The sequence below is a fragment of the Pinus tabuliformis genome, chromosome 4_2 (genome assembly GCF_031772625.1).
Source record: "Pinus tabuliformis cultivar Carrire ecotype Pingquan chromosome 4_2, CPIR1, whole genome shotgun sequence".
Taxonomy (NCBI): Eukaryota; Viridiplantae; Streptophyta; class Pinopsida; order Pinales; family Pinaceae; genus Pinus; species Pinus tabuliformis.
In genome coordinates, this window is record NC_142304.1 from 657155988 (window position 1) to 657172547 (window position 16560).

General features: G+C 34.5%; 1 protein-coding gene across 1 annotated transcript; it reads left to right on the top strand.

Moving 5' to 3' along the window:
- Positions 1-2778: 2778 nt before the first annotated feature.
- On the top strand, positions 2779-3417 carry LOC149171111 (uncharacterized). Its single transcript, XM_089428095.1, has one exon. It carries the CDS (start codon positions 2791-2793, stop codon positions 3415-3417), a length of 627 nt encoding a protein of 208 aa, XP_089284221.1. The 5' UTR covers positions 2779-2790.
- The last annotated feature ends 13143 nt before the right edge of the window (positions 3418-16560 follow it).

Here is a 16560-nt window from a genome sequence, read left to right on the forward strand (position 1 = left end):
AGTATACTGGGCCCATCTGTATCACATTCATGCTGCCATCATTCACTCTCTCAACCGTGTTATGGCTAATTTTATTTGGGGGGGTAGTCATGAACATAAGAAATTTCACTTGTCCAAATTATCTAGAATCACTCTGCCAAAGGCCATGGGGGGATGGGGTGTTCTTGACCTCCATCGTTTTGGATGGGAATTATTAATCAAGTCACTTTGGAGAGGTATATTTGGGACGGGAACATGGAGTCTGGTCATCAGACAAAAATATTTAAAGAATTTGGATTTTATATACTGGTTCCGTAGAGGCTCCATTGGGGTCTCCAATGGATCGACTATCTGGCTCAGTTTCAAAAAAGTCACAAACATCTTCCTACAACATCTGGCTTGGAACATTGGCTCTAGCCACAACATTCTCATTGGCATTGACCACATTCTGGGTACTGGAAATATGGATATGATCCCGGAGCAGCTCTTAATTGCTCTCAATAGAAGAGGCATATTCTTCTGGTGTCAAGCTATTTCACTATGGAGGGGTCCTTACCCAGTCTGGAAGAACATGCAGGAATTGGGCCTATCTAGGCACTGGGTCCTGGTTTGGGACCGCATTGTTGCTAAGATGAAACAACTCGGGATTTTCTGTGCTGGCAATCATGATAAACTAATCTGGTCAGGGAAGATGAAGAATGAGAACATCAAAGTTGTAGATATATACCTCTCTCTCTGTTCCGAGGATACACAACTGATTGAGAAACATGTTTTATTTACATTTTGGAAAACTAATATCCCAAACAAAATCATTCTATTTACCTGGTTAGTTTTCCATAATAAAAATCTTACTTGGGAAAACTTGCAAAAGCGATAATGGCAAGGACCTGACATCTGTCTTATCTGCAAAGAAAAATTAGAAAATAACAGTCATATTTTCCTTACATGCCAACATACAATTCAGGTATGGAAAAGACTTTCTTCATATATTGGTTTTCCATACATTCAACATGAAAGCAATGTAGATTGTTTACGATGGTGGAGCTCTCTAAAGTTTGTTTGGAGGATCATTTTGCCCATTCTCTTTGGGGAAATTTGGAAGTGGAGAAAGATATGTATCTTTCAGAACTGCACTGAAAATTTCAATAAGATCATTGAAAATCTTTTAATCAGCCACTCACTGCATACATCCAATGAAATCTGCTCCAAAACACCTTGTCAAAAGAGCACTGGACTTAAGATGGAATACCCTGTGGGTGTTTCTGATGGTGTTGCTCAACGACACACATGTGGCTGTGGTTTTTGGCTTTCTATCTCAGAGACACTGACATACAGAACATTCTGGCATGGAGGTAGGGGCACTAACACAAAGGCTAAAGCAATGGCCTTATGGGGCCTCTTATGGTTTTCAAATTTCCTTGATATCCCTTCTATTCATATCCATGGGGATTCAAAAATTATAATTGATCAATTAATGGGCAATGCAAACATCACCAACCCATTATTATAGGGTTGGCTGGGAAGAATTAAACTACTATGGAATCAACGCAGAAACTCCACTATCAGGCATATTGGCAGGGAACAGAATATGGATGCAGATGAACTATCGAAGAAGGGCTTGAATGGTAACACTGGAAGAATGCACTTAGAAATTATCCTAGATCAACAAGTCATTGACATGGGAGACTTCCCATTACCTGGCTAGTTTCTACATCCCCTCTTCTTTTTTGTATAATTTTTTGTAACTCTACTTGTCTCATAACTGTTTTTGCTTTTTTCACTCGGAAGGATGGACATGTTGTTATTTCACGTTGTACAATCAGCCAGAAGAAGCAGTCGACATGCTAAATGCTTTTTATTTTCCTTTTGATACTGAACTACATACTAATTTATTACTCTAGGTTTGTATGAGAACATGGATTGTTCATTACTCCCTTTATGTTTGTATTGCGCTGTATTTAGATAAATTGTTATAATGGCATCTCCACTGATGAAACTTTTATGATATGGGACTTTTTGAATATCATTGTAAATTCCTATTTCTGAACTATTAATATATAATCTTGTTTTTTTCGTACTAAAAAACAACGATATTTCAATAATATTTCTTATTCCCACATGAATTTTAAATATCTTTGGCAAATATCACATCTTATAATAAAAATGACTCGAATTTGGATAACGGTAATTACGGAAAAAGTCAGAAATCCCTACAAAAGTATTGCAGAGCATTCGCATGGTATTTTTACTTTTCTAACTCGCTTCCGCACCGTGATTTGGACCACGCGTTGATTTGCCGTTTCCGCGAAGTACATACAAACGGTGCCAAAGTTGTTGGTAGCTTTGTGCACGTTCATGCGAAAGAGAAACGCGCCGTGTCTTGCAACGTATCGAGGAGTTTTAGATATGCATGACTGAAAAGAGTGGTCAGTTTGAATGAAATTGAGATTTCTTTACCTTGGGTAGCCGTCGTCATGTTGGCCACGCGTTTGTTCGACGCGGCTTCTTCGAATTCCGTTTTACCTCAGCTTCAGTTATTGGGCACTGCATTGGTTTTACGCGGCTTTTACGGATGCCATATCAACAAAGTCTGAAAAAGGAAAATGCTTGGGTTAGGTTGGATTTATTGAGGAAGCTTCCACCTCAGCAGGGATCTCTTCTGATTTTCCCTCTCCCAACTACCTATATACAGTAGACCAGTTTTTTAGGCTGACAACTTGGTTCTTTCATTAAATCCAGAAGGAAAAGTCGGATTATATAAACAAGGCTCTGTATTGTTGTATCTATTGTTTTTTAATCACAGTGGGAAAGATGGCAGTCTCCAAGCGACGGAGAGATGAGTATTGGAATGGCTGGGTGGCTTTGCCAGACGCGAAGCGAATTAATGGCGGATTAACCTTAGCGAATGGCAATGATCTCATGCCCTCTCTCGAGAAGATCGATAATATCTGTAGCGACGTAGGGATCAAGGCGGTTATAGATTCTCTGTATAACGAAATTGGGTTGAAGACCCAATCAGATCATAATATCGACTCCACCTATGAAGTGGAGGGCAGTGCTGACCAGATGGGTTCAAAAAAGCAGGGCGAATTAACTGCAGACGGGAACTCTCAAGTGACCTCGGTCACTTCTGATATAGGAGACTTCACATGTTACGAAAATGCTCGCGTAGAGCTTGATTTGTTCGTAGATCAGTTTAGTCCGGATGAACTTGGAATCATCATGAACTATGCCGATGGAGATTCAATTCCAGAAATTATGTATTTGGATGCTGTGCATAGCTATGATGATGAGAACAGTGAAGTTTTCTACGGCTCTCTATGGGAGGATGATATTTGGCAGTTGAATGAACATCCAGTCATTCAAAATGATTTTGCATTTCCACAGCTAGAAGAATTTGGAATTAATGGAATCGAGGTTCATGACGTTTGGGACTAGACCATTCTACGTGTCAACGCCAATTAGAGACGATTGTAATTGAAAAAAAAACGCCAATTAGAGTCGATTGTAATTGAGAAAAAACTTTGGCTCTCTATCAGGCCAAGCTATTTCCATTGATCTGTGTTAGGTTTGAAGCTGTTGTCACTCAAAATTGTATATTAAAGGACGAAGGCGGACGGGAAACCTTCGTTTTCATTCTTCTGAACATATGATGTCCGGTTGTTTAATAATATCTAAATATTCACAAAACCTAAAGTTTCTCAAAATGTCGTCGATAAAATATTTAACTGCAACGTAAGGACTTTTCTTTGACCGAATCTGACGGAACAGGATCGTCTCATTTCGCTCCAAAAAAGCACTAACTCCTCCCATAGTCAGATCTGTTTTAGAATATTGGGTCTTCTAATGTGGCTGATTAGACTGCAATTATCATTAAATAAGCTTATAAAGATCGCTCTGCTATGACACTTCAAGAAATCAAGATGAGAAGTTGTCTCTTGGGTTCTTGATGCTATATTTAAGATCTATTTATGATATTCTGTATAAATGTATGTATAGATAATTAATAAAAAGACAGAAAAATAAATAAATAATAAATTATTTAAATAATTTAATAAAAATAAAAATATACATTATATATATAAATTAGATTTTTTTATAAAAAATTCATAATCTAAAAATTAGTAATTGGAAATATATAAATTAGATTTTTTTATAAAAAATTCATAATCTAAAAATTAGTAATTGGAAATTTGAGAATGCTTTATAATATGAGCGCATCCTTTTTTTTTAAAATCATCTTCCTTTTAAACTAGCCTTTGCACTGTATTATCTATCATGTATATTATGATAAAGTATGTTAAATAAGCATGAACATGAAAACAAATATTTTAGGAATTTCTCTATTTTTAAGTTCAACTATAATCTACATGATTGTTTAGTTCCATATCCATTGATTTTCATGAACTTTACAATGTTTATTTCATAATTTTGTGATTTGGTTTAAATTAATTTTTATAAAAAAATAAATAACTTGATATGAAAATAAATATTTTTTAATTTCTTATAATGTTTTGATTTAATATTCAATTAAATCATGATTTAGAAAAAACAAATGATGGTAGTATAAAGTTCTTTGGTCTCCCTTTAACCATCACTTAATTTCTCTAAAGAGAATATATGACTTTCAATGGTAATATGATAGTTGTAGACATTTTGTATATAAGGGAAGGGTCCCAGGGATTTTGACCATTGTAAACGTATATAGAGGGAGGAAGATTTTACCATTAAATGGGTTTAAGTTTCACTCTAACATAGTAAATGTTGATAGATAAAAGATATATCATTGAATTGAAAAATATAAAATGCATCCATACAAGAACAAATACAAGATGTGGAGAAAATCATTAGGGTAGGGTAACACCGTCACATACTTCTTATATAATGAATTATTAGATAATTCATTCTTGCTACAATAATATAATACCCAACCTTCAAAATCTCTCTCTCTCTGACAAGACCTAGGATCAAATCACCACAACTACCATTATTCACCTCAATATTAAGATATTCAAAGTTTCTTGTCACTTTGAACACATAGGAATTACTCGTCACAATTTTCAACATGTTCAACTTTTTTCCATATAGGCTAACATGTTCTAAGAATAGAACCTGGGTGGAGATGGAATTAAACCCACTAGCTACCACTCAAGCTATTATCATTTGGATGTATATTTAGTTTATCATAAGTATGATTTTGGGTTTATTCTCATTGCCTCTTATTATTATGTTATTTCCTCTAACTACATAGTTGGCATATTCCATGATTATGATGATATTATAGTCATTATGTTTTTTGATCCCTCGATAAGCACTGAATATTATACTCTCTAAGTATTTTACATTTCATTTTCCTTGACATATTTAATCCTTGAAATATGGGAAAAATCAATATAATGTGATCCACTAAGTAATGTAGTCAATACGTATCAAGGATGAGCATCCATCCATCCTAGTGAAATGTCAACATGTAGTCCAACCACATTCTTGCCACCTCAATCTTGATTACAGTTTCTCCTTTAGTTCCATGTTGTTGACATGTTTTTGGTTGTATATGGGTTCAAAGTAAGTTTTCTAATTCTCACAACATTTCCCTAGTTATTTTTTTTCTCAAGTTGTTGTCGATGGTGATATGAAACAACCTTTGTTATTGGTTTTTGGGATTTGTATCTTGAAAATGTGGTTCCTTTGAATAATATAACTCATTATATTCTGTTTCATAATTTTGTTATTTTTGCATATTTGCTTCACATCCTTATGTAGGGACTTCCTCTAATTCAAGCTTAGCCTTTGTATTTAATGTGTTTGTAGTTACTAAAATAACTTCCCTACAAATAATTCCTCACATGGAACCTTAGGCCCTTCTTATTTAGTAAAATAATATTTCATAATTTGATTTTGTTTTATTCCATGAAATCCTTATGAACTTCTTTTGCACACTAATATTAATCATACCAGTTAATTACATCAAACAATACAAGAATAATATTGTCAACATCTATATCTATACCATTTAAATTGAATGCAACAAATATTTATCCATAATAATCTTTAGGTCTTGAGAAAACTGAACATTCTCACATTTAAATTCTGCGCAGAAAGAAGTCTTTTAGGGAATTACAATATTTTATCCAAGTTAATATTGATGAAATTATAGTTGTTATTAGGGTTTATAGAAATAATGATCTTGATATGTATTCGATGATGATGTTATTTGTAACCCATATCCATTCTTTTAGAGTGGAAAATTTGGAGGAACAACTTCTACTGTCATTTTTATCAATGGTCTTAGTTTGGACAGTTTTGGAAGAAAAGATTCGAGAGCCATTTTGAGGCCTTAAATGATGATTTTTTGCGGTCATAAACTTACTATGGACCTATATTCTATAATTTACAGATCAATACCTTCCTAAGACACACAAATTTCCTAAATCGAAACTTGTACGTGAATTTTATGCCTCCCAAAAGTTGACCTATTGTGATTGACAACTATAATTTGAGAGGATGCCACATAAAACATCATTATTCATAGAAATTAACCTAGCCATGTAGGAACTATGATGAGGACTCTAAAAGGTTTGATTTTTAACTCGTCTTGTGGGATGAATTCAAGAATGTTAACTTTTCACTACTCTATGGTGTTTCAATTTCTTTAGCCCAATTCAATTCTTAAATTAGAAATATTTCAATAACAATTAATACTTTTCATCAACCAATAATAATTGAAGATAAAACAATAATGCAATGACAAGAGGAGAGAATTAATACTGCTTTCACTATGTTGATGTATCCCTTAACATACACGTGAACACTATCACAAAACAATCCTAATGACCTTGTTAGTCAACAACATACATACATACATACATACATGCATATATGCATATATAAACATTAACATAATCATAGTCACAACAAAATTACCAGATATCATAAGGTCTAGGTTAAGAGAAGTCCCTTTATCCATGCACAACATGCACAAGATTGAGAACAACAATTCCCAGCATAGCCAACGCATTTGACACCTCAAATCTATTTAATTTACCTTTCCTGATTAATTTTCTCATGACTGCCCTACCACAATCCATTTACATCAATGGACCCAACCAATCCAACTAGTTGTCATACTCTTTCCTTCAACTACCGTTATACATGCACCGAGCTTCATTTGGGCCTTACATCACCTGTTAAGTTTCATTCAGCTCTCCTTGAGCTCCATTAACTTCCTCCTTCCCAATCAATTCCCGAGACCTTCAAAACACAAAACGGAATAACAAGAAACAAACAAGAAGAAACCCATGAAAAATAAATAACAATACAATACCACAAACAAAGTGGTGAGGCCTTGCACTAGACAAAAACAAATTGCAAATCTAGCGCAACCAAATCACAAATAATAAAAGAAAAAAACTCCCAACAAACACCATGACTCAACCCCATGGGTTCCCAATGCCTCCAAGGGAAATTCAACTTGAGCCTTTTTCAATATTTCATGGCAGTCTCTTTTGTCATGCAATCCATGCATCATACATATTGCAATAAACACATAACTGTCACTGTATAAATAAATATAACAATACACCAATTAACTTACCTTGTTGTACTCAACACGCTAACATGTAACTAAACTCGTACATATATAATCTCCCAAGGGACTCCATTCCCTTGACAAATCCATCCATAGATGAAAACCATCTTAATATATTTGTCAAATACATGTTTACGAATATAACATATATCCACATAATGTCATACAAATTATAGGTTAAGAATACTTCTTGTATGCAAAGCACTCATTCATTTGGAATTATGGTTTCCAAACATAGACAAGGGAATTCTCACCCAGTTCCTTTCTTTTAATTTTCACCTTGTTGTAATTGAGTCCCATTATGTACTATCACATCATCCAACTATTAGTTATATAAAAACATCAACTATTACCTTGTCATGCTAATACAAAGCATGTTTCCCTGCAACTTTTCAAATATGTCAGTCACATGTTCGAAAGATCAAGACATCATATCTATTAATTTGAAATCAACCTTTACCAAGACTAATCAGCCATGTCCTAATCAACTAATAGTCAAAATCATAATACTACAACTAGAACACACTCACACTCAAGTACATATCAATTTTTCATAACATAATCTGTTAGTACAACCATCCTAAGACAAGACCATTCATTTTTGCAATCTTGCAGAAACATACTCATATCATGCAATTAAACAAACATTCAAATCACTTTCAAACATATCATGTTAAATAAATCAACTAAATGACATAATAAAACACTCAAACACCAAATAGACGACATAATCAAACTCATACCTTAATGTATCTTAAGGGAGGCTATCTTGTCTGTACAATCAATCTAGATTAGCATGATTTAACTTCACAACATATCGACTCAAACATAAATAAGGTCATGATATCCATAACAGTAACTAGATAACATGTTCACCTCATAAGCTTATAAAAAATTTCCATTCATGCATCACAATCACTTATGCACAATTAGTCTAGATTAGTATCACATAATATCAAAATATATTAAATCATACCTGATTGTCATAACCATAATCCTCTGCATATGTCAATCCAAATTAGCACAAAACATAATAACATCAAGACCTCAGCTGCAATGACCATAATCATCAGGCATATGACCACATTTCATACAACAATAGGTTATTATCATTCATGACTATCCGACAAAAGTGCATATGGTCACACTCTTTCACTAGAATTTATCATGCACGTAACCACAACAACAATAGACTAAAAAACATATATATAACCCTAGTGCATATAAAATCATTAACCATCATACAAGCATTCCCAACAAATAAACCCATATGACGATATTCTCTTACCCCGAGGTCCACCCCTACAACCTCTCTTTGATGATCTGCATCTCCTTCTCTATTTGAGCCACCACATTAGCATCATAACAACCAACATGATCATGATGACACAAACTACATATAATGACCTCATAAAGCATGTTTAACCCACCATACATGCATAACCATGACTATTGTAACTTATTTTTACCCCCGTAATATTTTGTATATTTTTCCTTGATTTAAAAAAAAAATAGAGAAAAAGAAAAATAAGAAAAAGAGACATAAAGAGGGATGAAAGAATAAAAAATATATTATCCCTAGTAATAGCGAGCACATTTAAATGCCACATTTTTATTTTTGTATAATCCTCAGCATATTCAAATATATTATTTTATTGTAATAAAGTGATCTGATTGATTTACCACTAAGGGTTTCAAGTTTATTCATTTTTCAATAAACAACATCGAGTCTTCCCAGATCAATGACCCCCGATGTATTACCGAACCCCTTGCGTTGTTGAGAGTTAATGGGGGGGGGGGGGGGGGGGGGGGTGGTGTTTCCGCAAAGTATTTTTCCTGATCCTGCTTTCAAATACGTGGCAGCCCCATAGAAATTGTGGTAACCATCTTCCTAAAATCGTAAATCACCTCCATACCACTCCCCCCACTCCCCCCCCCCCACGCAAACCGCTCCTTCCTCCGCTCACTCCTCCCTCCAATTTCTCGGTCAATCTCCCTCACTGTTATGTTTCCCTTATACATAGCCATCATCATTTGATTCTCCCATGCCATTAACCATTACCCCAATTTTTTCTCGTTATCAATATTAATTTGCTAAAAGCCCATCCCTTATCCAAAATGCATTCTTTGTTATTTTCTACCTACAACTAAGGCTTCTAGCTCGAACTTGCAAGTAAACTCCAACGATTTTTAGCTCATGATAATCTCATTTCTCGGTAATTTTGTTACCTTCTATTATCCTCATTATTTATGTTTTTCCCTAATGGATTCCCATAAGGGAAAATCAAAGATATCTGTAGACAGTCTTGTATTACCCTTTGTAATTAATTTGGATGAATTACCTTTAGTTGGCACCCATTTCAAATTTGTAGAGACAAATCATGAGTTCGACCTATATGAACTTCACAAATGGGCTTTTCATAAATATCAGGATGCTAGTGATGAGTTTTCATTATGGGAATCCCTATTACCTCAGTTTGTTTTCCCTCAGAATTATCATTTTCCAGATTTTTTTACTTTGTGTGAATCTCATTATCTCCCAAGCTAGAGAGTTGTCATTGCTCAGAATAATGAAACCTTGTTTTATATAACTCATGAGTCAATTTTTCAACCCTTCAGTTGAATTCTCAAGAATCCTTACACCATTTTCCCACTAATATATTAATGGAGATTTATCAGAAACTTTCCTTTTCAGAAAGAGCCCATATCTTCGAATCTTTTATGCCATAGAAATTTGAATTACCAAGGACCAACCCTCCTAATTTTGCTGCAATGTTCATAGAGATGTCTAGACAGGTCATTTATCTAGTTTCTTGTCTGTTACGATATCCCACTGATCAATAGGTGGATGAAGTTATTTTAGGTTTTTTATTAGTATTTTCCTCTGGTAAAAAGCCTTCTATTATGTTCAATTACATCCACTTCCTCTCAGACATAATTCATGATCAATTTTTAAAGTTCAGTGTTGAAGGTTCTTTCAAGCACTAGTCAATTTACAAAAGTTGGATATTATAGGTAGGCCACAATCAGTTATTCACTGGACCTCATTAGTGAGGAAACTTTCTGAAAAATTCTCCTTTAGTTATTTTGTGAATCAGTTCTTGTATGTAGAAAATTGTTTGTTAAACAATGATGTAGTTTCTGGGATTTCAACTCATATTAAAAGAGTTCTACATCTAAGTGAACAATCCAAGGTTGGAGACTAGTATTTATACCAAAATGTAATAGAAATTATAATTTATGGATGTGAGCTTCAACCATACAAATTGCCAATTTTTCTCCCTATGAGAGTTTTTGCACATGAATATATTAGGCAAAAGATGAATGTAGATGATGTTCATTTTGTTTCTAGAAAATAAAAAGCCCAGTTCAAACTAAAAGCATAAGTTGGCCCATTCATAGTCAACATAAGAGCTGTAGAGAGAGTGCTAATTGATTTATTGAAATAGTTGAAGTTCAAATTGAGTTTTCGTTGGTCTTATGATCCACTAGGAGTTATATAATCAATTAGAGTTGCACAAAAGTTAGCATCCTATGTTCATGTGGAAAAACCAAAAATTGAACAATATGGCAATAAAGAAGAATGGGAGGAAAATACTTTGTAGGAAGTTGAGGAAGTAATATCCAATCAGACAGTATTAGAGACTCCAAAAACCACAGAAAAAGAATTAAAAAGGCCAAGAGAAAGTCAGTCTCCATTGAATCAGATTTACAACAAACAACATTCAAAGTGATGAAGAGAAGAAAGACAACAAATAATGATGAAGAAGAATCCTCGGAAGCTCAAACTTCTAGAAGGACCTTCTACAATTATTCTTACAGGAGAATCTCCATTTTCATTGCAGCAAATTGAAGATATTAGAATAGATTCTCCTTCTCCTTCTTCTCCTTCTTCAAGGCAACAAAGTATATTTTCAATATTTTTAGAGATGAAAAAGAAGAATGAAGTACTAAAAACTTCAACATATGCATAATTTTGGAAACAATCTTCTACAACACAGACCAGATTACTTTCTTCCCTGGATAGTGAAAAGGGACAGTTCCAATTAGCATTTTTGGAACCAAAGGTCCTTGTGCCTAAAACTGCTAAAGATTATAAAACTTCTTTGTTTTCTTTTGATACTAAAAAAATTCATCCCATAGATCATATTGATCTTCACAAGCAAGTAGGGGAGATGATTTATACATATTTGACAATTTCTGCCATGGAAGCTTCTAAGATGCAAGCATCATTGAACAATATCCATTCTCAATTGAAGCTAGAAAATATGTCTTCTCTAGCTAAGGATACCAAGATTAAGGGACTTGAAGACCTGATTTTGAAATTAGGATTGGATCCTAAAGATGTAAAGGAAACAGAAGAAATAGTCAAAAGCATAAATGTAGATATCCAAGATTTGAGGAAACAATTAGAACTTCCAAGAAAGGAACATCCACGGGCACAAGAAGTGAGTAAGCTAGAAAAAGAGAAGGAGACCATGCTTCAAATGATTGTTGAGCATAATATACAGATTCAGAAAATGGAGACAGAAATGGAAAAATTGATTAAGGATAGAGAGGTCCAAATCAACACTGGAGTAGGGAAATCTACAGCGGGAACATCTACAACAACAATGTCCAAAACGGAAATAAAGTCTACTAGTCAAAATTCAACAAAATAGTTATCCAGAACCATGAGAGATTTATCTCTAAAAGATAAGGAAATTGAAAAACTCAAAGTTCAACTAGAAAATATCTGAGACAAAAAGATAAAAATTAATAATGCATATTTGGCTAAAATAAAGAAAAATTACCAATTGACTAAGAAATTAGAGATATATGAGAATGAATCTTTAATTGCATAAACATTATCCCAAGTCCAAGAAAAAATTTGGATTGATATTAATGCATCCTTAATTGAATTATGGTCATCAATTGAAATCATTTTTTTGTAGGAGGAATTATTACAGAAGTCAAAGGTAGCAGTGGCAAAGATTAAAGAATATTTTGATCACAAGGTAGGAGAAGCTACCAGAATAATCAAAGTCTTGGATTCCAAAATAAAAGAAGATCTTGAAAAATTTGGAGTTGAAAACAGAGCTGGTGCAGTCCTACAAACAAGGAAAGTGTTGACAAGGAGAAATCTAATGTTACAGTTAGAAAACAAGTGCCAAAACTTAGAAGTACAAATCAGAAAATTTCATAGAAAGTTTAATTCTTTGTGCCAAAAAGGACTCCCAAATCTGCGAGACTCTAGTGGCCAATTGATTCCACTAGAGAATTATGAGCACAAGTTACATGAAATAACATTAGATAAAACCAATTTTTCCAAAATAAGAGGGATAATGAGTGGTAAAGCTTTCATGGAAGGCCTAGAATATGATCTGTTTATTCAACACGAAGTTCATCATTTATTTTTAGCTAGGCCAACTTTTGAAAAGTACACAGAAGTTGATGAGGCATATAGGATGGTAACATAATTTTCTATCCCAAACAATAAAAAATGGGACAAGTTACTTGAGCTCATCGAATAGAACACAATGCAATATTTAAGTGATTAGAAGGCAGAAAAATAGGAGCATAATGAAAGATAGTAGGGGCAGCGAACATAAAATTTAATTTCCAACAACAATCATCAAATAACAACCTTGAAATGTGTGTTGATTATTCAAATCAACTTGAAATAGCTACTTCTCTATTCTATTTTTTGTAAATCCAAAACAATTTTAGATTATATTTATTTTTGTAATAAATTTTATTTTCAGACCTAGATATTTTGGAATTACACTCTATAAGTATGGTGTAATTCGAAGAAGAAAAAGTTGAACCCTTGTAATGATCCAGGACATGATTGTAATATTTTGAGCTATTTCTGAAGATAATTGAACGATTCTAGTTTCATTCTTAATAACTTGTGTATTCATGTGAGTTTGTCATCTTATTCATTTATGTTCTTTCATATTTATTTCTACACATGTTCAAGGTAACATAGGAGCTTGGGCAAGGCTATATTGAAAATCAATATCCTTGAGAACCCTCTACAAAGTTATAATCATTAAAAGAGATTATTAAACAATTTGTCTTAGTTAATTCCTCTAAATCTTTCAAGTATTGCCTTTTGTCATCTCTTGAGCATGTATTGTTTGGATGTAGAAAGTTTTTGCACACATCAACTATATATGATCATTTAGATATTCATTATGAATGTTTAATAATTATATACCTTAATTTTTTCCTTCTCAAATCAATTTAAGGATTAATTCTGTTATGAATGAAAATCGACCCTTTAATCTTCTTAGAAATACTTATAATTTACAAATATTTATTGGTTTAATACACCAGTCATCCAGTTAAATCAAAATCCTTATTTAGATTCTTTGGCACAGCTCCTCAGCCTAGAAATGTCTACAAAGATAAAACAATGACCATGACAATGCATGCATAACAACATATAGACATTGATATGCATATCAAATGCATATTCAACTGACATCCATTCATGACTAAAGCATCCCAATGACAACATCATCAACTCCTACATGGAAACAAAGCTGTAACAGTGACCACTACCATTCATACATAAGAAGCACGTGTACAACCTACATGCATGCATGGAAAACACATTATTCCCATCCATTCCAAGTGTTGAACCATGCTCTGATACCACTCTGTGGTATCATATTCACCCAAAGAGAACAGAAACCAAACATCACCGAAAGAGAATGGAACCAGCTCTGATTCCACTCTATGGTATCAGATATCACCGAAAGATAACAAAAACTAGACATCACCTAAAGAGAATGGAACTCGCCCTGATACCACTCTGTAACACCCCCCTCCCACATTTACCCAAGTTAACCAATCCACTAGGGTAAACATGTGACAAGAGGCTATTATGATGTGATTCAACTCCAAATGTATAGGTAAGGAACTGGAACTGATGAAACAAAACCATTCTGACCTTCCACACATGCTACAAAACCTTCAGGAGCCAAAAAACCCTTCCAGGTGACAAACCCCTGAGGAAGCTTGACATTTCACTGATCTGGACCCCCAATCACTCCCATGACAAGACATGCATGCGACTGAGGCATTCCAATAACTCCCACAACATGGGCATGCCAACAACTGTGGATGTTTTCAGCTAGTTCTGAGCTAGTGACCCCAAATTTTGTGCCACATTTTCAAGGTCAAGACTCACGTCACTGCTGAGAACTTCGTGAAATCTTCAGAAATGATAAATGAAATTGAAACAAAGGTACTAATGTAAAGACTTGATCAATGAATTGACTCGACTCCTATTAGCCATGACAAGCATTATGTCAAACACGTCACAAATATGTAATCTACAGGTCATAACAACATAGATCAACATAGGGGTCTCATACTTATCTAAAATTCATAAAGAATCATTTTTGCATTATCACAATAGTTACATGATCATATATTAGGTCATATATTCATTTTACTTTCAACCAATAATCAAAACATGATGGAAACCATACATCAAGTATGTCATAGAACATACTTATAACCAACATATTGCCAACATAAATACAAGAATATAACAACCATAAAATCCACATATAAGTTAGTACATTTACACATGATATACTAAGGAAAAAGATCTCTTATTAATGAATTCTAAAGCCATCCAGTTATGGGACTTCCATGAACCAGCCAACCATAGATTGGTTGAACCAAATCTTTCTTTCAGCCAATCACCCCTGTGCCATATTCCAAGAGTAAGTGTGGGACTAAAAACCAAACCAAACTAGGTTTCCACATGCTTTACCACAATACCCACTAGATCATTAGGCCCTAAACAAGCATGGATGCCACCGGATTTCTCCACCTACACTATGAGGAATTTTCCTGTCTCCTAGTCTCTAGGCTTTACCGTATATCACGTCATACAATGGTCGAGGATTCCTAGACCTAATCAAGACTCCAGCCTCCTAGATTTACTATATATATTTCCATCTATTAGCCAAGGATTGTTAAGCTTGATCAAGGGCACACACATCTAGGCTTTACTATATATCCCTCCATACAACGGTCAAGGATTCCTAGGCCCATCGAGGCACACAAAATTTGGCTTTAGCACAATCCCAGTTTGGTTAAGGGATTCCTAGGCCATGTGTTCTTTCTTTCAAAGACCACCTCACTTAGTTTTGACACCATCCAACAATCCATCTTAATCAACTAAAAGAGAACCAATCACACCATCGCTATCCATAAATGGAAAGGTGTAACACCCTCCTCCCACATCTACCCAAGTAATAAGCTCACTAGGGTAAACATGTGACAAGAGGCTATAATAATTGGATTCAACCTCCTAGGTGACCTTAAGGAAATGGAATGGATGGAAACACATCATACAAACCTTCTGCATCAGCTACAAGACCCCTAAGAACCATCCCAACACATCTAGTAACCAATCCCTCGGTCCCACTGAGGTTTTAGACCTCTTGACCTATGGACACTCCCATGCTATGGGCCTGATAGGGTCCAGGAGGCTCTGGACGCTCTCATGACAAGGCATGCCAACATCCACGAACCATTTTTCTCGGTTTTGTGCTAGCTTATCTAGGATTTGAGCCACTTTTCCAGGCCCAAAGCCTAGGTCACTGCCCAAAATTGAATGACACCTTCATAACAGAAAGATAACAAGGAAAAAATGAGGAAAATGAAAATACTTGAACAAGCCCTTGACTTGACTGCTACTAGCCATGACAGGCATTTCATCAAACATACCATGAATATGTAATCTAGAGGTGTAAATAGTAGATCTAGGCATAGGGGTCTCATACTCACGTGAGAATCACTAAGAAGCATTGATGCCTCAACACATTAACTATCATTTCGTCCCATAGGTCATAAATAGATCGTTCATTTATTTACAAATAAAAACATGATGAGAGCCATAAATGGCTAATGTCATAAAACATGTACATAACCAAGATGATAGCATTAAAAATACCAAGGAAATCACAACCATATGATCCACATAT